Genomic DNA, 24,083 nt, shown 5'->3' with positions numbered 1-24,083 from the left:
CAAGCCCTGGGAAGACTTCCTCAGCTTCCACTTTCAAAGTGCTTGTCCTTCACTACATAAAGATTCTTGGGGTGGCCACAGTTGCTCTCTTCATTTCAGGGGAGGGAGAGCTCTGCAGCCAATTCCATCCCTTGCTTGGCTCTCAGGGAGAATTAACCACTGCCACGATGCCATCATGCCTAAACAACAGCCTCTCAAGAAACAAGGAGGGTCCCTTCTGTCCCATGAGCCACTGCTGTTCCGACACATTGCCCCATCCCTCCCAGAAATACTGGAGAAGTCAGAAGCTTGGCAAATAGATAATAGATTCTTGCAATAACCGTTGGGAGGGGGAAGAACTGCCTTCAATTATACAGGATAAAGGGAAATGATGTCTACCCATGAACCGCTCCCAATGGGTAACTTCGAAGTTAGCTCTTTGCCACTGGCTAGACTGAGATGATCAGCCACTAAATGTCTTAGCAGAGGAATCTGCTGGGGAAGGAAGAATGTGGCAGCTGGTCTCTTTTTAGGAGGTAGGTGCCAAATGTATTGAAGTGTCGGGATGGGAGAACTCACACCCAAGATAACCCAACTCTGGAAAGGAGCCGAGAGGTACAACCACCAGGCTACAGCTTGTTTGCAGCACAATTCAACTGCACTTCATTCAAAGTTACGACATCACAAATTCCTCTAGACCTTCACTCCAGTCGTCAGTAGCCAACTCTGTCTCCTCTATTCCTAACTAGAGCAAAAGGTCTCTTTAAAAAAAAAAAAAAGCAGCAACAGGAGACATACAGATGCCCCAGTAGAAAAAGTCCACACATGGAAGACTCCATGGGTAGCATTCAACTAAGTTTTAGAATAGACCCACTGAAATTAAAGAACATAACTAGGTTAGACCCATTAATTTAAACAGGTCTGCTCCAAGTAAAACAAATTTGAATACCATCCTATGGGAGGACTGCCCAATCCTCAATCTCTCAAGTGCATTCTGAAAATATTGACAGGTGTTCTCTGGTAGGATCTAAAGGGAGGGAGAGGAAGAGGCTCCACTCAGTTTGCCGTGTTCTGAATCTCAAGGATCAAGTTGAGAGAGAGGTACAGTACTGCCTATTGGACAAGATGGTTCACAATCTCATCTTCCTTCTCTTCCCATCCCCAGGATTGTGTTCTGTTTCTTATGAGAGGGGTCTGAAGTCCTGCTAAGAACACCTTCCTCCTAACTACCACAGTAGCTCTTCCAACATCCAACCAGTAAGAGCTACTCCCAAAGATGCTTTTGCATCCAAGTTACATGACCACATACCAAACATCAGGGTCTGGGAAGCTCTAGACATAGGCATCATCAGCACTTTTATTTTCCATTGCTAGCCTCTGTGGGAACTGATGTTGCCTTTTCAATCTACATGAGGACGAGGTCTGAGTTTTCCTACGGCCTTCCAGAGACGGGCTGTAGGAAAGGCAGGCCCACTGAAAGCATTCCTTCTTCTGCAGTTTCCTAGTATATCACTTCTACTCATAAGTTAAGGTTAATGCTGAAGCCAGTCCCTGGAAGCATGACAAGCAGACTTCTAACCTCTGCATTAGTGTATACATAAGCTCCTTCTACAAGTAAAACTTTTGGTGTGTGCATTTATTTCCAGAGCAACCACAGTACACGAGTAAAGTAGGGAAGAAGTATTTCAAGTCTAGACCTGCTCCAGTTTAAGGATTAAGTGATGTGCAAATTCTGGCTATTATTTAAAGGTTGCAGTCTTGAAATCTGCTCCACAATAAAAGGATCCATGAGCTTTAGTTCCATCCATCCACGTCAGGACAAGCTGCAAGCTTCCTCGATCCACATGTTCTGCACTTGAGCCCAGAGACAGCCTCTTCGTTCCAAATACCTGAGAAAGTGCTCAGTGCTGGTTTGCATTCCCAAATACAAGGAAGACAGTTCCATGCACACACAGGCATCTAAGGGGCAGTCTTGTTCCAAGTGTTTTGAGCAAGTGTGCTGCCCTTCACAGACCATTTCAAAGGCTGATCTTGCAGGCTGCCAATTCTCAAAAGCGCCCATTACAAGAAGTTGCCTGGAAGGGGGGGCTTTAGCATGCAGCCTGCTTTGTGGAGATCTTAAGAACTAGTTCCTGGTTCAGAGTCCTTGCAATTAAAATACCTTAGGGCAAGAGAGACATAATTTTGGCTTTGGCAACCCTCAACTGGTAAAACAAAAACAAAACCTTGCCTAGTTGGTCAGTAATTCCTAATCACCAGCTAAAACAAACAAACAAGCCACAGCTGTATGCATGTCTGAAAAGCTCTTCCTCTGAAGCTCACAACTGTTTCAGATATTCCATATATCCCACCCATGCTGTTCAGGAAAGAAATTCTGCCTTCACATTCCCATCAGACAGGACTGATATAATATGGGGCAACTCCTTTGCTGAACAGTTTAAGATGCCATCAGCTGGAACATCCTGCTAAACAGCTTGCCAACCTTCAGTTCCCGTTATCCCTGGGCACTTTGCTTTTTCTAAACACATGCTAAGACATTCTCCTACTCTGGGACTCCCAAGAGCATGTGGCCTGCTAAAATGAATGTGACCCAGGCAGTCACCAGGAGCATTTGCTGCCCTGCCAGGACAAACACAAGACGGGTGTCTACATACCTGGCATGGCACAGTGTGCAGCTGGTGGGCCGCACATAGCTTGGTGGGTCAGAGTCACAACAGACCAGCCTACTCCTGGGACATCGCAGACTAATTCCCCACATTTCTAAAAACGCTTCTTTGACTATCACCTGCCACCACTATGACCAGGAGGCTGAAGGGAGAAAGGAGGACATTAAAACTGGGGGGGGGGACTGCTTTGCTACCCTTTTAACAGCAATAAGTCCCAAGGAGGACAGCACCTGCAGCAAATTCTCACGTTTTAAAAAACATACCTGATCCAATTAGTCCATATAAAGCATACATTGCCACCAAAAGTAGCTTCCTTTAAATAACAAAATGGCATGAGGATGAGGGGGAAGGAGTCAAAAGGAGAGGGAAGAAAATCATCTTGGATGTGCAACATAACCTATTAGTTCCTCATGATACAGTCTTCATCCACCACCAATTCCCCCCACCCCAGTTAAAAATATGTTTAAGAGCATCAAGCAAAATATCCCTGTAGATCTCGTTGAAATTTGGTGAACGGCCACGCTATCCTCATCCATATATCTATATATATATATATTACATACATAAAATCACATTGTAAAATTGCATAATTACTAGAAGAGCCTGTTAACTCATTTGCACAAGAAAGAAAGAAAGATTTTTTCAAAGTATTGGGAAAGTTCCCAAAACAGACAGAATAAATCACCCTGCATTCCGAGAAGTCTGCACTGATTTGGGTCAGTTCTATGTAGGTTCCTATCTAGTCTGTCAAGATCTCAAGCCTGATGGTGGGGGGACTGGGGTGGAACAGAAGGAACAGGGCAACGCCGGGACCTCTCTGGATTCTCTCCTCGTGAAGTGCAATTCAAGCCATGTTGAGGATGCTACTTCCTGCCGGAAAGGAAGAGCCAGCAACTTTTCCATTTGTCATCATTAACCTTCTATTAATCCTGACTTCATTTCAAACGCTTCTTCACCAGCCAGCAGCTGAACCGTACGGAAAAAGCTGGGGGAGGGGGATGATTTGAACTACTGATACACAAATGCAAGATTGGCGAGCCCGCTACTCATTCATGCCACAAAGCACCCAGTACACTATTATCTCCCCTCTCTACAGAACTTGTCAGAATGTGGCATTTTAGCCCAGTTAGAAGGAGCCTGGCAAAAAGCCCCTTGCCTGGGTAGGGCGGGGGTCTCTGAAGATGACTTGGTTATCTGAGAATCTCCCATTTGTTTTATTCCAGTAAATCGAAGACAGAACCCACCACTTCCAGATTCTGCCCAATTCTTGCTAATATTATTCAAGCCAGAATGTCTCCCCACCAGGGCAGGAGGACACAGTGAAGGACCTTAACTCCGCCACCCAACCGCCCTGACACTACATTGTGGAGATCACACACAATCATGACACAGATGCAGCCTTTTCACAATGTATTGATTGGTGGTTGCCAGCTTGACGCTCTCAAGCCTCGTCAGTACCCTGCACCGAGCCGGTTCCCCAGTCGCCTATTCCTGGCAGAGATGGAGAGAGAGACGAGGAAGGTAGCGGCCGCTCAAAGCTGTTGTATACCACACATGCAAAATGTTCTCTTTAAAATAATCAAATAACTGTGGAATCATAAAGGGGTCGAGGCAGCCGTTCGAGGTAACTCTGGTTCAGTGGTGCACGCTTTTTCTCTCTCGCCCTCTCATTCTCTCTCTCGGTCACTCCTGGAAAAGCCAAGCTTTGCTTTATGCTTACTTCTGTATCTGGAATATAAAGAGACGCAGGTTGATGTTCTTGGCTGCCAGCAATTTGTTACATTCCACAGAGTCTATGATGGGGAGCGGCACGTAGTCCGTTTCGTTGTTCTCGTTGGTAAAGACAAAGTGATAGATCACAGGGTTGATTTTCACGTCATCGTAAGGTCCTTTGAGCAGCAGGAACGAGCACTCCATGGGCGAGTTGATCTTGCTCTTGAGAATGAGCTGGAAGGAGAGAGTCCGCTTGCACGACAAGTTAGGGTTTCGTTCCGAGTCGTTAACTCGAGCCTTCAATACCCAGGTCTGGTTCAGCACCGTGAACCGCGGAGTCTCGTAGTAGAGGCGGGTGATGAAGTCATCTGTTCGGTAAGGACGGAACTGAACCTCTGCAAGAGAGTGAGAAGAAGGGGGTTGGGGGTGTGTGGAAGAAAGGAGACACACAGTTAAACCAGAGAAGCTGGCAGCAGAAAAAAACAAAGCTCAAGTTACCTGTAGCTACTGTGAGGGGCCTTCTTTGCCAGGACGTAAGGAGACAACAAGGGTGAGAGTAGCCATTCAGAGCTAGTTAGGGGGAGGAAGCAACTTGGCTTCTTGGAGGGAAGGGAGTAGGGAAGAGGAGAAAATGAGATAAAACATCAATGCATTTTAACACTTAAAAACCACTACACAGTTTCATCATTGCTTAAGTTTGCGGGGGGGGGGAGGGAGGAAGAGAAGTGGCAAGGAAGCTCAAATGTGAACAATGCAACCACTGTTACTACGAAGCTGTCTGTCTGGAGCCACACTGCCTGAAGGAACCCTGTGGGAGCGTCAGGAGTAACCAATCCAAAAATCACCACTCCAGGATGGGAGGCGTCTGGAAGCAAGAGGATTTCTGCTCCACGTTCGTTTATCGCAGGACATGGAAGGTGCTATCACCGAAGCATCTTCAAGTCTTCTGGTCTTGCCCTCCATTCTTTGCATGATGCTGCCCCACTGAATAAGGAGCATTTCCTCAAGAGGCCACCAGCAGCGGCTTGTGGCGCACAAACACATCACAGCTCTAAAATTCAGACTTTAGGTCTAAGGCCAGACCCTTTGCAGCACCACACTGGAGGCCTCTTCAAGTACCCGATTAAGAATTCTTGGGCCACTGACAGGCAGCGAAGCCAACTCATGCGCCATTCAGAATTGTAGGGGAAAGGCCGCTGGTTCCAGATTCATTATGAGTGTCCATAACAACATACGGGTGCATAAAAACCAAGTCAGACAATGCAGTTCATGTAACACAGCACCTTTATTTTATTGGCATTAACGATACAGATCTGTAGATGGCACAGTTAGGTATCACCACAATGCAAACCAAGAAACAGGGAATGGGGTGGATGAAGAAGAAAGCCTTCAGGTTTTCACACAGTGCAGAAAATCCTGGGGTTAGATACATGAAAGACAGAGAACAGTACACTGAATCATTGAAAGCTCTATCCAATTTAGCACAAGTCCAGTGTCAGTCTCTTAAAACCCTTCTCCAGCAGAGTCCACAGTGCAACGAAGTGCTGTGTTTTGTTCAAGTATATCAAGATTGTTGGCTCAGTGTTTTAAAAGTCTTTGGTGTACAAAACCCATGGAATCTCACAGAAACTCAGGGGCAGGGAACCTCTGTGTACATTTTTGCATTCTTCGGTGTTTCCGGGGAACGGCAGCAACACCTGGACAAAGGAGGTGATGGAGTTATTCAAGCCACACAATCAGCCCGACTCAGCACTTTTGATCTCTCCGTGTCAAGCAGCGACAGCCTCTCTGGACAGAGGCCGCCTCTTTTCTAAAGCAGAGGAAGATCTCCACCCCTCTTCTCTCATGGGCAGAGGCTGCGCAGTGTTCAAGGACACTGGGCAGGTGAGCGCTACCCTCAGCAGCCAGCTCTCAACCTGTGCAGGTTGAACCCACCACCCTTGCCCTCAGCACTGCCATGCAGGCACTGCCTAGCTCTTCAGTAGAGCCGTTTCCTTGCGGTTCTCAGATCTGGCACCACCAGGGTGTCCAACTGAACTGTCTGCCACCCCCAATTCCGGCTGCTTTGCCCGGACAACAAGGAACTTCTCAGGAGGGAGGCACCTGGCCACCTTGCTCCACATCCCAAGTTCACCAGGACTCTTATTGTCACTTTGCTTTTTCAAGCTCCAAGCACCTTTTCTAACTTAGCCAAGACAAGCAAAATCCTCTTTGCAGGTTGCAGCACTTCCTGGGGCAACCGAGAAAATCCACTACTTCTCAGGACTGGAGACAACAGGGTAAACTCATTCAGGTCCTCTCTGCAGGAAAGGTGAACATTTACAGCAAAACAAAGGAGGTTTCAGTATCTATTTTCCCACCCCCAATCAATAAACAGTGATTTTTCCACACATTATGCTGAACATGTTGCCAAGACTACTTCAGGAGTCATACCAACGGAGTCAGAGGCTTACCTGGAAAAGCAGTTTAGTTCTATCAGGATAAAATGACAGCTTCCTCCCTAACCTTGAAGATTTACCTTTATGGTTCCCCCACTTAAGGGGGAAAACACTTTGCTGCTAGGTCAAGAAAACCAGGAAAGGGCTCCACATCGGGAAAGGATGACAATGTTTCAACCTCTTTGGAAAAGGGGTTGGATGGAAAACTCCCAAAGTTTTCAAAATATGTATAGCAACCACATGAACAACCAACTGTCTGAATAGTAATCAAAACTTAAGCTGGAAGGTGCAATAATACTTCATTTCGCAAAGAATATTCATGTAGAGTTTACAACCTAAGTAACATGGATATTAATACACCAAATTCCCAACCAAACTGGATGACTGACAAAGGGCAATCAATATTAAAACACTGTCCCGTCCCCGTCCCCCCGCCCACTGTCCCCAACCCCACACAAAGCAGCAGAACCAACACTGGTTTTAGGCCTTAGTCTGAGACCTGGCTCATCAGCCCCACAAATGCAACTACAACGCCTTACCTGGAGCTATGAAAGGTCCTTCTTCCACGCGACATCAATGCTGCACAGTGGAATAATCAGCAAAGAAGAATGCCAAAGAAGCAGTCAGTTCTGCTCAAGAAGATAGCCTCTGAGTGCGTGGCTCAGGGACCAGAAGCTGTGCACAGACCGTGCAGCTTGTGACACACACACACACGGTCACTTTTCTTCCCAGGCCCTCAGCATCATGTAAAACATTTCTCACACACACACACACACACACACACACAGAGGTTCACCCTTAAACCTGAACTCTCAAGTGGACAAGGAGGTTTCCTGGGGCAGACATTTTGTGCTGTAGCCCTGTCTGATCAGCAAAGTCTCGCTCTTCTGATCTAGAGGAACAGTTGCTGAATGTTTATTTAATGAAAACAAATTAATAAATGTTGCATAAGAGAAACACGACTATCAATAGACAAATGGCACTAATGTACCAAGGGGGAAATAAGCAAGGAATAAGGAACCCAGCATCAATCACAAAAGCTCTTTTTATCTATAGCCTGATCAAATCCCAGCAATTACCTGTATAGCCAATCTTCTCAAAGCTGAGCAGGCCAAATATGCTGTTGTACAGCTGCATCTCCTTTTTATGCGTTTGGTCCATTTCATCCAGAATCTCCATCAGCTCATTCCCCGTCTTTGTTGGGTGTGTGCACTCTGCCTCGTGTACGGTCAGCTCGTGGAAAGGGCCTTGCCAGGGGCACCCAATCCGCTTGTACTTGCACCGACTAACTCTGCAGGCGGAAAGGAGGGCAAAACTCAAATGAGCAGCTGTTTCGAGTAGGATGCCAGGGAGGATGGAGGTGGGGTGGCACACTGCGCAACAATGCTTGCAGCAAAAAGTAGTCCCAAAAAATGACACACAAAGGAAAGGACCCTGGAATTCCAACCCTTGATATGAAAGATTCACCAACTACCAGACCCCTTTTTCTCCCCCAGGACAGCTGCACTGACCACAGCTTCCCAGCACAGATGTTACTAACAGGTATCAGAACAGAAAAGCTGTGCCTTCATCGCCAGGAAAGGGCTTGTCGATAGGACACAAATAAAATGTTTCATCACTGAAGAACAAGACCAGACATTTTAAGTCATCTCATTACATTACCATTCCTCTCGCCCCCATGGCCAAGGCAAGGCCACTGGTCTTTATACCACCTGCTCTGGCACCCTAAATCATGGGCTGCCAGCCTTTTTGTACCTGTGGGTCCATTTCAAAACTGGAGAAACCGTCATGAACAAAGACATGCCTATTTACCCTGGCATTAGGCTTTTAATTGGGGCCCTCTGGTATGATGATACCCTAAACCTTGTATTGGCTTTCATCTTGGGCAGGGTAGAAGTCATCCTTTTGGTGTTATTGAAGTATGAACACTTTTAATCATTAATGTTCTTTCATCTTTTCGATCTTATTTTAAATTTTTTGTATTCTGCATGCATTTATAACTGTAAGTTGCTTTGAGGCATTTTATGTAGTAAGCGACATAAATGCTCATCATCATCATCTTCATCACTACCCTACAGTTTTCTATGGAACCGTAAGATGGGTAGCGCGCGCGCACACACACACACACACACACACACACACCAAGAGTGTTCCTGCAAAAGATTTGTACAATACATATTAAGCACAGAACCCCAACTTCGCTGACGACTAGAGGGAGTCCCCCTTTTTCCTGTCGGCACCATTCCTGCCCATCCCATACCATCATAGCAAACTGCCTTGGATTCAACAGCAACTCTTTGGTAAATGGCAAGAAGAGCCCTTTACCTGTCCTGGCATTCTTCTTTCTGATGCCTCTCCAAAAGAGAGCGAGGAAACTGACGCATGCAGAAGCCACACTCCGACGGCAGCTCGCTCACTGCTTTCTCTACGGCAAGATTTCGGCAGCAGAGGCTCTTGCTGATCTCGCAGCGACAATTTGGGCAAGTGGCTTGCTCCTCTTTCAGCCGGGCATCTGCCAGCAGGTGGATGAAGCACCCAGCACACATTAAGTGACCGTTTGTACACTGCGAGAAAAAGGAAAACCAGAACTTCAGAGGTTTTCTAGAATTGCAGAAGATTCATTCAATCCCTGTGTCATGCTTGAGTTCAACCTAGCTTATGTCATTTATACTTCCATTCTTCCTTGCCTACATACTAATAATAATACTACTATTAAAATTTATTATTTATATCCCACCCAGCTGGCTGGGTTTCCTCAGCCACTGGGCGGCTCCCAATCGAATATTAAAAACACAATACAGCATTAAACGTTAAAAACTTCCCAGTGTGGTGTAGTGGTTAAGAGAAGTGGACTTGTAATCTGGTGAACCGGGTTCGCCTCCCCGCTCCTCCACATGCAGCTGCTGGGTGACCTTGGGCCAGTCACACTTCTCTGAAGCCTCTCAGCCCCACTCACCTCACAGAGTGTTTGTTGTGGGGGGGGGGAGTGTTAGCCGCTTTGAGACTCATAGAATCATAGAATCATAGAGTTGGAAGAGACCACAAGGGCCATCGAGTCCAACCCCCTGCCAAGCAGGAAACACCATCAGAGCACTCCTGACATATGGTTGTCAAGCCTCTGCTTAAAGACCTCCAAAGAAGGAGACTCCACCACACTCCTTGGCAGCAAATTCCACTGTCGAACAGCTCACTCCTTAAGGTAGTGATAAAAAAGAATATCAAATCCAAACTCTTCTTCTTCTCCTCCTCCTCCTCCTCCTCCTCCTCCTCTTCTAAACAGTTCCCCATTCAAAAAAAAATTTCAATTCTCTACACTTTAAAAAATTTTTATTTGCTCAATAAGCCCCTTCATTGCATTCCTAAGTGAAAATACAAAATGAAGGGGGTGCCACCTCTAGTGAGAAAAAGAGCAGGGGCGGAAATGACTTAGAATACAGTTCTCCTCTCTATGTAAGCAATCATGGCTCAAGGCCAGCATACTTGCTTCAGACCCAGCCACTCTGCAAGCTCAAGGAGGTCAAATCTATGATTCTATGATTCTATGATTCTATGAAATCATTAAGTGTTCCAGAGCAAGAACCTGAGAAGCATTCCTTTCAAACATGCAGAGGACCATGTTCTCGGCCCACCACACAACTCAGGGACCTGAAGGTGATTTTGTAAGCTGCAAATGAGGTGAGAAAGACTGTACAACACTGTCCAAAAATAGTTGTGCCTTCAAATCGGCCAAATACATTCAGGCTAGGCAAGCCTGCTGTCCTCAGGCAATCAGTCTCAACAGGTACAGTTTACTTACAGTCACCAAACATACAGCTGGGAGTCATCTAGTCAAGTGCAGAACATCTGATAACAGAGATGCCTCTTTTATCCACCTTCCTTGCCAGCTTAAAGAGCCCCATCTCAAGTGTGTTTATCCTCCCATTCATTCAGATACAGGCCATCCTCAAAGAAGAAAAGCGATCTGCATAGACCACCCTACACTTCAGCTGCAATCCAAACACACACTTCTTTAGGATGAAACCCCAGTGAACACCGTGAGACTTATTTCTGAGTGAATGTGAACAGGACTGTGCTGTAAGATACCTACCTACAAGAGGTTCAGACAATTCTATTGCTTACTACATACATATTTAGCAGTTTCCAATCTGAGCCTGATGAGTTTGTGCACATGGATAAAATCCCACTACTCAGAATTTGAGGGCAGGTTTGCAAACCACTACGGTGAGTCTAGGCAATAATCTATTTAATGTACCGGATTGATATACAATCTTTTCTTCCAAGGTGCTCCTTTTACTCAGTCACTATTTTATGCTATTTTCATATCACAGCAATGCTAATGCACAAACATCACTATATTTACTTCTCTGCCCTAATGCAAAACCAGGTGAAGGATAACAACCAAAAGAACATCACTGAATCATCCCTTTATGGGGCTTTTAATAAACAAGGCTTTGGTCTTGGAAGCACAATTGTGCCCTGCATTTAACAGACCTGTCTTTCCAAGTCCTCATGAGGAGGAGGTGGCAGGCGGCTCGGGAAACAAGAGCCTGGTTTTTCCCGTTTATTCTCACTCAAAACACCACATGGTGCTTCATAACCCTAATTAGAGAAAAACAGAGCAATTATACTTTCGCATCAACACAGGAAGTGGCTGTCAGTAACAGCACCTACAAGCTAGGATGGTGGAGTCCAAATGTTGGAATGACTGCTACCTATAAATCTCAGCCAATAAAGGGGGGGGGGAGGCATGAAAAGCCATAGATCATCATTTCACTGCCTCTGTCACCAGTTTGTCTCATAAGTCACATACAAGGCTAAGTACAAGTGCAGTTATACACGAACACTGGACGGAAGGGACCAAAATAATTCAGCACCCGGCCAACTGCTTCCATCTTGGATTCCTTTAGCTTGCCTTCCTTCAGACTCATCAATGTCTGCTGGCACTTGTGCAGAGATATCAGAGGTGTGTGATGCCTTTTACATCACTTTAAAAAATTTAAATAAAAAGCAAACATACCTGAACTCTGCATTTTCCTCAGCCATACCCCCTCCCTTGGGAGATATTTCTTACTCTTGGGATTTATATACCACTTGATTGTAAGAAAACCTCTAATGCATTCTTAAGTCTACAACTGCCCTCATCCCCGACTACTGGTGAGGCTGCCTGGGGATAATGCAAGTTGTAGTCTGACATTTGGAGACTCAACACTGAAGAACACTGCCTTAGTCTGAGCAACTTCAGCAGACATCTCCCTCTGGCCCAGTATCATTGCTGGTCAATTTACAGGTCTCTTCTTCAAGCACAGATAGAAAATAAATAGCTTAGACCATGCAAGCATTGTAAACTCTGCCTGCCCAGGGTCACTGCTAACCCTGAAGGCACCACGCAACAGCTCTGCTGGATGAGATTCCACTAATATACTCATGACAGAAAAGACAGATATCTTTTTGCCACCACCATAAAGGGAACCTCAAATGGGCTCCAGATTCAGTTAGCTCTCCATCATTGTCTCCCTAATGTTCTACAACTCCCAGAACAGAAACTTGATTTTTCTTTTCCTGTTAGGAATGGAGGGCTCCACCTGCCTCCTGTGCAAGGAGCCATTTCTCCTAAGTAGGTAACAGCATAACAGAAAATACCCCAAAGCAGTTGCTCCAAACCAAGTGGTCTGTAGGCTGAAGTAAAACGAAGGCACAACACCTGCAGGACAAATACAAATAAATAACTCTGTGCAGAGGGGCTGAATATTCACAAAACCACGTTCCGCACAATTTAAAGACCAATATGAATTCCCCTGACTTTATTGGCCAGGAATTCATTAGAGAGAGAGAAACTAGAGCAGTAAGTCAAAATCCTTTTTGGCACGAAATATACACATCACCACACACTTAAACAGGAACACTGGTATAGCAAAGATTTCACAAGTGACCTGTAAACAAAGCCTCTATGTATTTGCTAACTCCATTTCTACATTGCCAAATAGCAGGCACTCCCTGGGTGGTTTACAAAATAGGTTGGCCCCTCCAAATGCTGTCAGTCTACAGCTCCCATCAGCATGGTCAGGGATGATGGGAATGATAGTCCACCAATATATCAAGGGTCATGGGTTAGCCACCCAGGTTAGAACCATAAAATACAAGGATAAAACAATGGGGAAACAGCCACAGAATAAAGCCAAAGCAAAACCAACAGTATTGCAAAGATCTTTTCTTTAAAAAGGCAACCCATTTTTAAAGCTGAAGGACTAAAAAGCTTGGGGAAATTAAGAAAGGTTTTCATCCGACAGAATCATCCAGAAAAGGGCCTCAGAAGACGATATTATGGTACATGTGGGCATATATGGGCGGAGGCTGGCACTCCTTGGCCACAACCTGTTTTTGACTTTAATACCAGAATTATGAAATGAGTCGAGGAATGGGCAGCCAGTGCAGATGACAGAGCATGGGCATAATATTAACCACCATGATGCCTATTTTGAACCAACTGAAACATCTGGAGGGTTTTTAGAGGCAGCCACATGCATGACGCATTGCAGGATTCCAAAACGGTGATGACAGAAGGCAGGTAATGGTGGCAACGCCGTTTCTATCAAGCCGATCTATCAACCCCAGCCCTAAGACGATGAGAGAAGGCCACCTGTGTATCCAGCAACAGTACAGTGGGACCTCGGGTTACGTACTTAATTCGTTCTGGAGGTCCGTTCTTAACCTGAAGCACCACTTTAGCTAATGGGGCCTCCCACTGCTGCTGCACCGCCGGAGCACGATTTCTGTTTTCATCCTGAAGCAAAGTTCTTAACCCGAGGTACTATTTCTGGGTTAGCGGAGTCTGTAACCTGAAGCGTATGTAATCCGAGGTACCACTGTACTAGGTCCAAGAGCACCCCCAAACTACAAACCTAATTCTTTAGAGCAGGGTTGGCTAATGACCCCATTGGCCTCCAGATGTTGCTGGACCACAGTGTGGACGGAGTCTCCGTTTACTGACCCTCATTCAGTATACTACATTAAGTTAGCAGGGTGGGCATGATGTCATTCATCCAAGGATTCTCAAAGAGGCATCTAGGCTAAGGTTACCAGACGTCCCCGTTTCCCAGGGACAGTCCCCAGATTTACAGATCAGTCCCCATACAAAATCCATTGGAGTTGAAAAGTGTCCCTGGATTCATTGAAAAAAATCTGGTAACCTTAATCTAGGCAATCATTAGACAATAGGTATGGCATTCCTGGGGCAACAGCTACTAATGACAGAGTAAAGAAGGTCAAGTATACTGCAGAGGCGCACAACCTCTCAACAGGATGAAGTCACCAGAGACAGCATCACTAACAGAGCCAGGCAGGATCTGACATCACAGTATGGCTGGGGGAAAGCAGGGGCACACAATAGCTCTGTTTAGGCTACCCAGGTGTAGTCAGGGGGTTTCAATGTGGAAACCCCGGGTTTAAACTTCACTCAGATGATTTCAACAAGTCACTATCCCTTGGCCCAACCCACCGCATAGAGTGCCTAAAATGCCAGCTGTAGGCTACTTGGAGAAAGGGGAGGGAGGCAACTAGCATAAATAAATCTGTCAGAGAGCCCCTTGCCTTTAACTGCTCCTCTTCATTTACTAATCAACCGCACGTAGGCCTGGAAAGAGATTGTGGCAGCTGGAAGACCTGGGTATACAACAAACTAGGACAGGAAAATGGGGCATAAAATACACACACTCCAAGCAAAGAAGGATAGATGGATCATGCCAATAATTGCACTGGTCAAAGTAACATGTCAAGTTAAGGAGAGGCTATTCGTCTATCAAGACATATTCCCTTCAGACACTCATGCAAGGTTACAGGTCTTCTGGCAGCCTGGGAGACCTTTCAGTCACCTCCTGGAAGTTCAGTCTAAACCCTGAATCCATCTACCTGGCAGCAGAGCAGAGCACAAGAGCTGCGGCAGACAGGCAGAATTCCTAGAAACATTTCAGAGAAAAATGATGAATGCAATATGATCATGAAACGCCAAGTCCTGACAAACTAGCCTCTCAACAAGCCCACACAGCTGCCAAGGCCTATGCTTACTACTGTAGCAAACCCTAAGTTGGGGGAGGGGATAACTCAGTAGAAGTGCTTCTGCCATTTCCTAAGCTGAAGGCACTCAAGAAACCTCTCGCCTCTTTTTCTGAGTCTAGACAACATCGGTAGGCTCCTGCAGCATTTAGGCAGGGGCTCAAACCCCTATTCAGTGAAAGAATCAACAGATACACTCGACTACAATAGGCAAGTATCTCAGCCTCAGTTCTGTTGCCTGCAAAATATGCCATTATCTGCATACTGTATTTCTATTTGCAACCACCTAGCTCTCAGGACTGCTGTGAATACAAAACAACCTTCCAAAGCATTTGCACATCATAGTATGAGTTATATAAATGGCACTTATTACACAATTCTTTCTGACACCGAAGCTCTTCGGGAAGGGCAAGTTTGCCTGAACACTCAAAGCATTCAAGGCTACCTACCAGCCAGGACTGTATCCTGCAACAAATTTGTTTATACTCTCAGGGCATAGCCCCTTCCTGTTTCTAAGCTGCTTCTTTTGAACTAGGTTGCACAATTTGCATGGGAAGGAGCTTTGCAGTAAAACCCTCTTCCTCTCCTCAGCTCTGATTGCTCAACAATCTGGGCACTGGTTGTCAACTGGTGGGTCAGGACGCCCCACTGCTGCATGGCGACTTCTTCTAAGGTGGGAACACCCAACAGCAGCATATAAATATATGGTAAACAAGCAGCTAAAAAGAGACTTCCCTAAATGCACGGTTGGACTAAAGATGGGTCCTGGGTCTGAACAGGCTGAAGACTTCTGTTCCAGGGCAACCAGATCTATACTGTGAAGTAGACAAGACTCCAGGGCTTTCAGACAGGCGAGGGAGGAACCTATTGCATGAACTGTTACCACTGAGCTACGGCTCATCCCCAGTCTTCTCAAATGAAGCTGCAAGAATACATTCCTGGGCTTGGAGCAGCCACAGACAACTTTGAACTGACCTTTCCAGGAACCCTGCTTCCTTTTGCAACCTTTAACACAAGTAGTATGCTTTCTTAAACACCTTCCTCTGTACCAGCCGCTATCCTTTGCTGCTTAGGTTACAATCCCCCCAGTGTGCAAGAGAACACTAGCTTTTACTTGCTTCCCCAACTGTATGGAAAATGTTGTATGGAAAAGAGTGGAAACAACTATTTACAAATCTATGACACTTAGTTCTGAGGCTCAAACCACAGAATGGCAAAACGAGGCAATTATTCTTAGTTTAGATAAAATATTTACACAAAGCCTTTACTAAAGTTGTAAACATCAAATAATTGAAAAAGAACAACCAGAACTAACAAAAAAACATAAAAGATGGACATCATAAATCAGGAATAATAGGTCAGCGGGTCCTGGAACTTTTCCATAATTTATTATCATTATTTGTGTCCTGCCTTTCAGGATATTTGAAGGTGGCTTACAAACAACATCTAAATGCATAAACAAACAAACAAATAAATGACTTATAAATTCAAGACATAAGTCAACAGAGTCCTTCCCACACAGCGGTTGGTGATAGACAACCTTAGAAAGGAAGGCCAGTTAACTTTAGCAGGTGGCTGATGGTCATTGGACAGTCTGGCTCCCGGCCTCTGTCCTTCCAAGAAGACAGCTGGTAGATCGGCTTTGAAAGTGCCACAACTTTGGCACCATGATCATAAACTTTAAGATTCAGCTTCTAGTCATCCTTCTCCTGACCTGCCAGAGCTGGGATGGTAAGCAGAGTGTTTATTAGATCTCACCTAGCAGGGGTGTCTGTGCATGTGTCATGTGGGGAGAGACAGCCTTTGAAGGTCACAGATTTTCAAGATCAAGACCAGCACCTTGAACTGGGTCCAGAAACAAACTGAACAGGCTGACTATATGCATATCTCTCAGTATCTGAGACGAATAGTCAGAACAGGCTGACTATATGTACATCTCTCAGTATCTGAGACGAGCAACTGCATTCTGTATCGGCTGAAGCTTCTCAATTATCATGGAGCCTCATATGACTGCAACAACCACTGGACTCCAGACACAGATACTGTATTAACACAAAATGCTTCCATTATTGTCCCTGCCAGACTTTAATTGCCTGTGTGCTTCTCCTCATAGTGCTGCAACCAACAATGATGCTTTTCTTCCCTGGGATCTTGAGCTTGTTTTCAAACTGGTAAAGCTATCACTAATCTTGCTCTTCCAAAAATGAAATGCAATTCCTGCCCTGTTTTTCAGCAAGGAATTATGGAGATGGCACATCTGACATCTCTTTATTCTACAGTGAGGCAGCGAACACTGCACGGATATTATTAGGGCGCAACCACCAAAGTGTAACATCACCAAGGCGATGACCTTTGCATTTAGGGACTTAACTAAGCCAAGTCACATGCTGCAAGTCACATGTTCCATGCTTCTGGTTCACACTTGGCTTCTTTTAGTTGGAGTCCTTGTTCTGCACCAATTAAGTGCAAACATTGGGGGGGGAGGGCAGGGGAGAGAACAGGAGGCTTTCATGCAGCTGAACAGCCAACAACAGAGGCACAACTGGACATAAGTCCATTTGATTGTTGATTTGTTTGCACAGATTGCCTGAAGAGTCATCTGTGGCTTCTTTACCCTAAAATGTTTGCAGGAATTAAATGGAGCACAAAAATGGGGGGAACGAAGCAGGTTCTGATAATGCAAGTGCTAAACAAGCACTTTAAGGGAACATCTCTGCAAAACAGGGAAGGGGGTTTCTCCAAGCTTTGGTGGACACTGCAGAGCTCTTCATTACCAAAACAGAGAGGCAAAAAGCATCATCTGATAGCAGTACCTGAATTTATGCATGGAGCTCAGGAAGCCCAGAACATTCTCTTGGTCAGAACAGCAAGGCACATCTGTCAGCCAAAACAACACACCAGACTCCCTCCCCAGCAAGAGGATCTGGGACTTTTAACAATGTCCATACAACTTCTCTGGCCTCTCCATTTCTGATCAGAAGTCCAACAACATCCCTTGACTTCTTTGAAAATAAGTGCCAACGCTTAATTTTGTTAAGATGATTTTAGTACCTTGCAGCTAATTCTGAAAGTTTTGTGCATCTGTAAGGTGGGAGGAACTACTTGGAAGTTATAGTCTGGATGTTCTCATTTAGGTACAGGAGGTGGGGGCTTGGTCTGGCATATCTTTGGAAGTAGGTAGAAAGGAAGAAGAGAAGAAAAGAAAAAGAAAAGGAAGAAGCAAGCCACAGTTTTAAAAGTGAAGATAGTAAGTATCCCTAATTCTGTAGAGAAAGACAAGCAGATCTTTCTCATACATATAGGAAAGTAGGAACCCAGTCCCTGTAAAATTCACTGAACCTGTAGGCTAAATGAGGTTCTCTGAACCTTTCCCAATCTTCTCACCACTGTCCCTTAATGTGTCTCTACTGCCTCTCTTACTCACTCGCTGGATCACCACCAACCTTACTGTATGCTTGTGAAACATGGACCACTTATAAATGCCATCTCCAACTCCCTGAAAGATTCCATCAACGGTGTCTCCGAAAAAAATTTACACATAACCTGGGAAGACAGGCAAACTAATGCCAGTGTACTGGAAGAAGCAAAGATCACCAGTGTTGAAGCAATGATTCTTCAACATCAACTTCGTTGGACTGGTCATGCTGTGCAGATGCCTGATGATAGTCTTCCAAAGCAACTACTCTATTCCGAACTTAAAAATGGAAAGCGTAATGCTGGTGGTCAGCAAAAGAGTTTAAAGGCTGTCTCAAGGCAAATCTTTAAAAATGTAGTATAAACACCAACAATTGGGAAAAACTTGCCTGCGAGTGCTCCAGTTGGAGAACAGCCTTTACCAAAGGTGTCATGGGCTTTGAAGACACTCAAACGCAGGACGCAAGGGAGAAACGTGCTAGGAGGAAGACACGCTTGGCAAATCCACACCGTGATCAACTCCCGCCCGGAAACCTATGTCCCCACTGTGGAAGGACGTGTGGATCCAGAATTGGCCTCCACAGTCACTTATAGACTCATTAAAACCGTGTTTATGGAAAACAATCTTACTCAGCTACGAGTGATCACCAAAGAGAAGAAAGAGAAGATGCTGCCTCTCTTTTATAGCTGTCAGGCTGCTCTCCTTCCAATACTCATGCACACATTCACTAGGTATAAGGATAGCAGAGAGGAATTCTCATCATATGCAAGCGAGGTATCTTAAGGAATCACGGCTGATGAGACTTGCAGTCAGTGGCAACAAGAAGAATCAACACACTGCAAAGTCCCATCCAGCACTTTGAACATTACCATAAAACAGTCAGGAGATGGTGGTTTTTTGAACCTGACTTCAGGGCAAAGGAGTCCCTGTAGATGAGTGGAGCTGTACAATGGCTTATTCCTAGTTCACCATTTACATCCCAACAACTCTCACTCCTAGTTTACTACAGTAGTACCTCGGGTTAAGAACTTAATTCGTTCTGGAGGTCCGTTCTTAACCTGAATCTATTCTTAACCTGAGGTACCACTTTAGCTAATGGGGCCTCCTGCTGCCGCTGTGCTGCCACCACACAATTACTGTTCTCATCCTGAAGCAAAGTTCTTAACCTGAGGTAATATTTCTGGGTTAGTGGAGTCTGTAACCTGAGGTACCACTGTGCTTACATCCCACCCTTCCTCCAAAACACAGGGGGAAGGGAAGCTCAGAGCAACAATTATGAGCAGAACAAGTTATACCACAGGCTGAAAGATCAGCAGCTAAACCTGCCACCCAAGAGGCTAAATTAATGAGTCAGGAGCAAGCAGCACACAGGAAGAGGTATAAGGTGACCCTGCCCAAACGCTGGATAAATGGAGATCTCAGACAAAGCAAAACAAGGTGGGCGTGTCTGATTTGTGGAACTAGATAATTGTTTCCATTTTAGGGATTTCCCCAGCATGGCTTACAGAAATACAGCATAATGGGAAGAGGGAAATGTAGGTACGTTATCTGACGGACACTCACTCTGTGCAAGACGGTGGGAAGAAGAATGCAAGAAAATACACCACAAGCACATCTCTCCAATTGGTTACTGCCTCCCTACTTCGGCACTTACCTGCCATGATGCTGGCTATTCCGCCCAGAATATGCACTGAAGGAGGGGCGGGGGGGGGGGGGGAGAGGAAGAGAAGGGGACTGATCCACACCACTATTTTACCAGTCAGGCAAGAATAATCAGCTCAACACCTTAACTTAGGAGACAAACCACCTGCATTATTAAGTAGTGATCCTTAGAAAGCGCTGATTTAACACCATTTTTTTAAAGTGTGGTTTTCTCTCCCCCTCCCCTATAACAGTACTAGCTTATAAGAGGAAAAATGGATTACTCTATGATTATTGATTTTGCCTAAATAATATTGATTTATATTGATAATTTGATATTTTAAGCACTATATTGTTCTTATTTTAATGGAATTTAGAAATTTACGGTTTGAGATGTACTTGATTTAAACGTATTTTAATTTAATTTTACTTTGTTGTACCTGTTTTGCTGTATGATTTATTGAATATGGGCCTATGGCCGTAATAAACTATCTATCTATCTCCCCCTCCCCTATTTCAAGCATTTCCTTGCATTTCCCCCCTCATTTTGAAAAGCTCCTAACCCAACCCAAGGGCAGTGGAGTCTACAAGTTTGAAATGAGATGGGCGGCTCAGGAGTCACAACCGTTTCATGATGGGCCAAAGCTCGGCAGCCCATGCCTTGCTTGCTTGCAGGCATGCAAAAGGTCGCGGGTTCAAATCCCCATGGCATCTCCTGGTAAGGCTGGGAGAGAGTCCTTGCTGCCTGCCAAGCGTTTCCCAACCTCGGGTCCCCAGCAGTTGTTGGACTACATATCCCATCATGCGCCAACACGGGTCCTGCTGGGTAAGGGAGTTATAGTAGTGCCAACAACCCCCGAGGTTGGGAAAGACGGGTGGAGACCCTACTGAGCCAGTTATAATAATAAAATAATAATAATAATAATAATAATAATAATAATAATAATAATAATAATAATTTTTTATTTATAGCCCGCCCTCCCCAGCCAAGGCCGGGCTCAGAGCGGCTTACAAACAATAATAAAAACAAGAATGATTACAACTTAAAAACAAAAATAAAATACAACATTAAAATAATGGAACAATTAAAATATTAAAATGTATGGGCCTGGCTCACGACAAGGTCGCCGCTGCCTGCGTTCCCGTGCATCCCCGCTTACCTTCGCGTTCACACGAACACCTGCCCGCAGGTAGCCCTTCCTTCCCGCCCGGGGGCAAAAAAGGTTCAGCGGGATGCCAGCCCCGTGCGCGCCTCCGAATGTGCCACCATTGCGGAGAGAGGGGAACCCGGCACGTGGGAAGGGGACCGTACACGCGTGTACACGTGTAGGAGGAGGACTCGGGGCGCACCTGGTAGACGGAGGCCTTGGGCAGGTCGAGGCACACGGTGCAGCAGAGGACCGAGTAGAGGCGCTCCTCCAGCTTGACGCCGCCGCCGCCGCCCTCGGCTCCGCCCGGCAGCTTCAGTCGCTTCTTGGGCGGCGCGTCCGAGTCGCGGTCGCCGCCGGGCTCGGGCTGCCGGACAAGGCCGCCGCCGCCGCCGCCTCCCCCCGCGCCCGCCCCGAGCGGCGGCCCCGGCTCCTCGGCGCCCCCCGGGCCAGGCCCCGCCGCCTCCCCCAGCGCCAGGGGACCCCCGGCGCCCCCCGCCGCCACCACGCCGGCCGCCGCCCCGCCGCCGCCGCCGGGCTCGCGCTCGTCAGGCCCCGACATGGCGCTCTGGCTCGGCCGCGGCTGCTCAGCCCGCCGTCCCCAGGCCCGCCTCGGTCGCCTCAGACGCCGCCATCTTGCTTGGGCCGCTCCGCTCCTTCTTCCCCCCGCCCGCGCGCCCGGCCAATCAGAGCGAAGCGGGCGTCGCGACCCGACGCCCGTCAATGGCGCGACGTAGGACGGGCAGCGCCTGCCGACCAATCCTGTGCCGGCTCTCCTCAGAGACGGGAACAAGGCTCCGGGAACGCCCCGACGAATCAGCCAATCGCCCCTCGCGGAGGGCGGGGCGGGGCGCCGCGCCGCTGGGGCAGCACAAAAGACCCTCTCGCCCCCGCGCCCGTTGGACTCGCTTTCCCAGAAGCCTCCGCCGGGGGAGAAGCCTCCGCAGCCTTTCCCCAACCAGCTGTTTGGGGCGACGACTCCTGTCAGGCCCACCTCGCAGGGGCTGATGGGAGTTGTAGTCCGAAAGGTGTGATGCTGTAACAGCTGAGTTAGGTCTGGGAGAGCCCGGCTGGGCTTCTCAGGGCAGGGAAGCAGTTCTGCAGTTTGATGCATGAGACTTGGGGACATTTTGCTCCTCAGGTATTCTGCCCTGCAGAGAAGCATAGAATAGACCCATCGACTTGTAGGGACCCCAGGGGTCATCTAGTCCAACCCCCTGCAATGCAGGAATCTCAGCTAAAGCATCTGTGGCAGATGGCTGCCCAAGCTCTGCTTAAAAACCTCCAAGGAAGGGACGGCGGAAGAAGATTGGAAGAAATTTAAGGACTATCTTGGGAAATATTGCAAAATTAATGAATGTTAGAATGATGTTGGTTTGGAAAATTAAGGGGTTTTTCAGCTGTAATGATTAAGTAAAAAGAAAAGAAGGGTTGAAAATTAAATGAAAATTAAGGGAGAGGATTTGCTGAATTAATAATTAGAAATTGGAATACAAAAAGGGGAGGTATGAGGAGGTTGGGGAAGTAAGTTATAAGAAAATAAGGGAATGAAACTTTACTTGTTTTTAAATAGTTTTTAGTTTTGTACTTTGTTTATTTTTTATATTTGTTGTTTTTTTGTGTTTGTGTTTTGCTTTTATTATTGTTTTTCTATGTATAATCTTTGAAATTTCAATAAATATCTTTTTTAAAAAAAACAACAAACAAACCCTCCCAGGAAGGAGAGGCCACCACCTTGTCGACAAACAGCTCTTACTTTAGTTATCTCCTGCTTGGACTACAGTGGTACCTCGGGTTAAGAACTTAATTCGTTCTGGAGGTCTGTTCTTAACCAGAAACTTTTCTTAACCTGAAGCACCACTTTAGCTAATGGGGCCTGCCACCAGAGCACAATTTCTGTTCTCATCCTGAAGCAAAGTTCTTAACCTGAAGCACTGTTTCTGGGATAGCGGAGTCTTGTAACCTGAAGCGTCTGTAACCCGAGGTACCACTGTACTGCAATGCGCTCTGTGTGGGGCTACCTTTGAAGGTGACCCGGAAACTGCAATAAATCCAAAATGCGGCAGCTAGACTGGGGACTGGGAGCGGCTGCCGAGACCACATAGCACCGGTCTTGAAAGACCTACATTGGCTCCCAGTACGTTTCTGAGCCCAATTCAAAGTGTTGGTGCTGACCTTGAAAGCCCTAAATGGCCTCGGCCCAGTATACCTGAAGGAGCGTCTCCTCCCCCATCGCTCTACCCAGACACTGAGGCCCAGCTCCGAGGGCCTTCTGGCAGTTCCCTCCCTGCGAGAAGTGAGGTTACAGGGAACCAGGCAGAGGGCCTTCTCGGTGGTGGCACCTGCCCTGTGGAATGCCCTCCCACCAGATGTCAAGGAAATAAACAACTACCTGACATTGAGAAGAAATCTGAAGGCAGCCCTGTTCAGGGAAGTTTTTAATGTGTGACATTTAAATGTATTTTTAATCTTTGTTGGAAGCCGGCCAGAGTGGCTGGGGAAACTCAGCCAGACAGGCAGGGGTACAAATAAATTACTACTACTAGTACTACTACTACTGTCAAATCTCCCTTCCTGTAACTTGAATCTGGGGATTTGGGTCCTCCCTTCCAGAGCAGGAAAAAACAACCTTCTTCCATCCTCCATATGACAGATGTTATAAGAAAAATAGTGCTCCTTTTCCCTACAAGCCCATATAGAGTCCTTAAATAGGTTCTCTATCGGTAGGAGAAAATAACAGAGGCCAACCAGAGAATATTGAGAAGCAAAGCAGCTAGTAAGCCTGATCTTTATTAAACTGTTGCAACAGGGTGCCCCCCTCACCCGCAGGAGAGAGGAGAGGAACCCAGAACAATGGTGTGCAAGCCCTTATATAGACATTCGAAACTGCCTCCCCTGTAGCTCAAGACCACCCCCCAAAAACAACATCATACATACATCACTGAAGGAGGCGGGTCTACAGCAGAAATCCTGTCTTCCAGGATACCTGCTAATGGTCACTGAATGCTTTTACCTGAGCATCCTGGCCATTCCT

At 46.4% G+C, this 24,083-nt stretch overlaps 1 protein-coding gene across 1 annotated transcript; it reads right to left on the bottom strand.

The window, feature by feature from the left end:
* Positions 1-4,042: 4,042 nt before the first annotated feature.
* Positions 4,043-21,705, bottom strand: ZFTRAF1 (zinc finger TRAF-type containing 1). The gene is made up of 4 exons (XM_081874523.1): positions 21,252-21,705; positions 9,122-9,360; positions 7,876-8,087; positions 4,043-4,753 (listed from the first exon to the last, which is right to left on the bottom strand). The coding sequence occupies exons 1-4, from the start codon at positions 21,609-21,611 to the stop codon at positions 4,362-4,364; spliced, it is 1,203 nt and encodes a 400-aa protein (XP_081730649.1). The 5' UTR covers positions 21,612-21,705; the 3' UTR covers positions 4,043-4,361.
* Between the last annotated feature and the right edge of the window lie 2,378 nt (positions 21,706-24,083).

Source organism: Podarcis erhardii (assembly GCF_964252035.2).
Source record: "Podarcis erhardii genome assembly, chromosome: 8".
In the NCBI taxonomy this organism is placed as follows: Eukaryota; Metazoa; Chordata; class Lepidosauria; order Squamata; family Lacertidae; genus Podarcis; species Podarcis erhardii.
The sequence above is the reverse complement of the archived record's forward strand: the minus strand, read 5'-3'. Positions and strand labels throughout refer to the sequence as shown.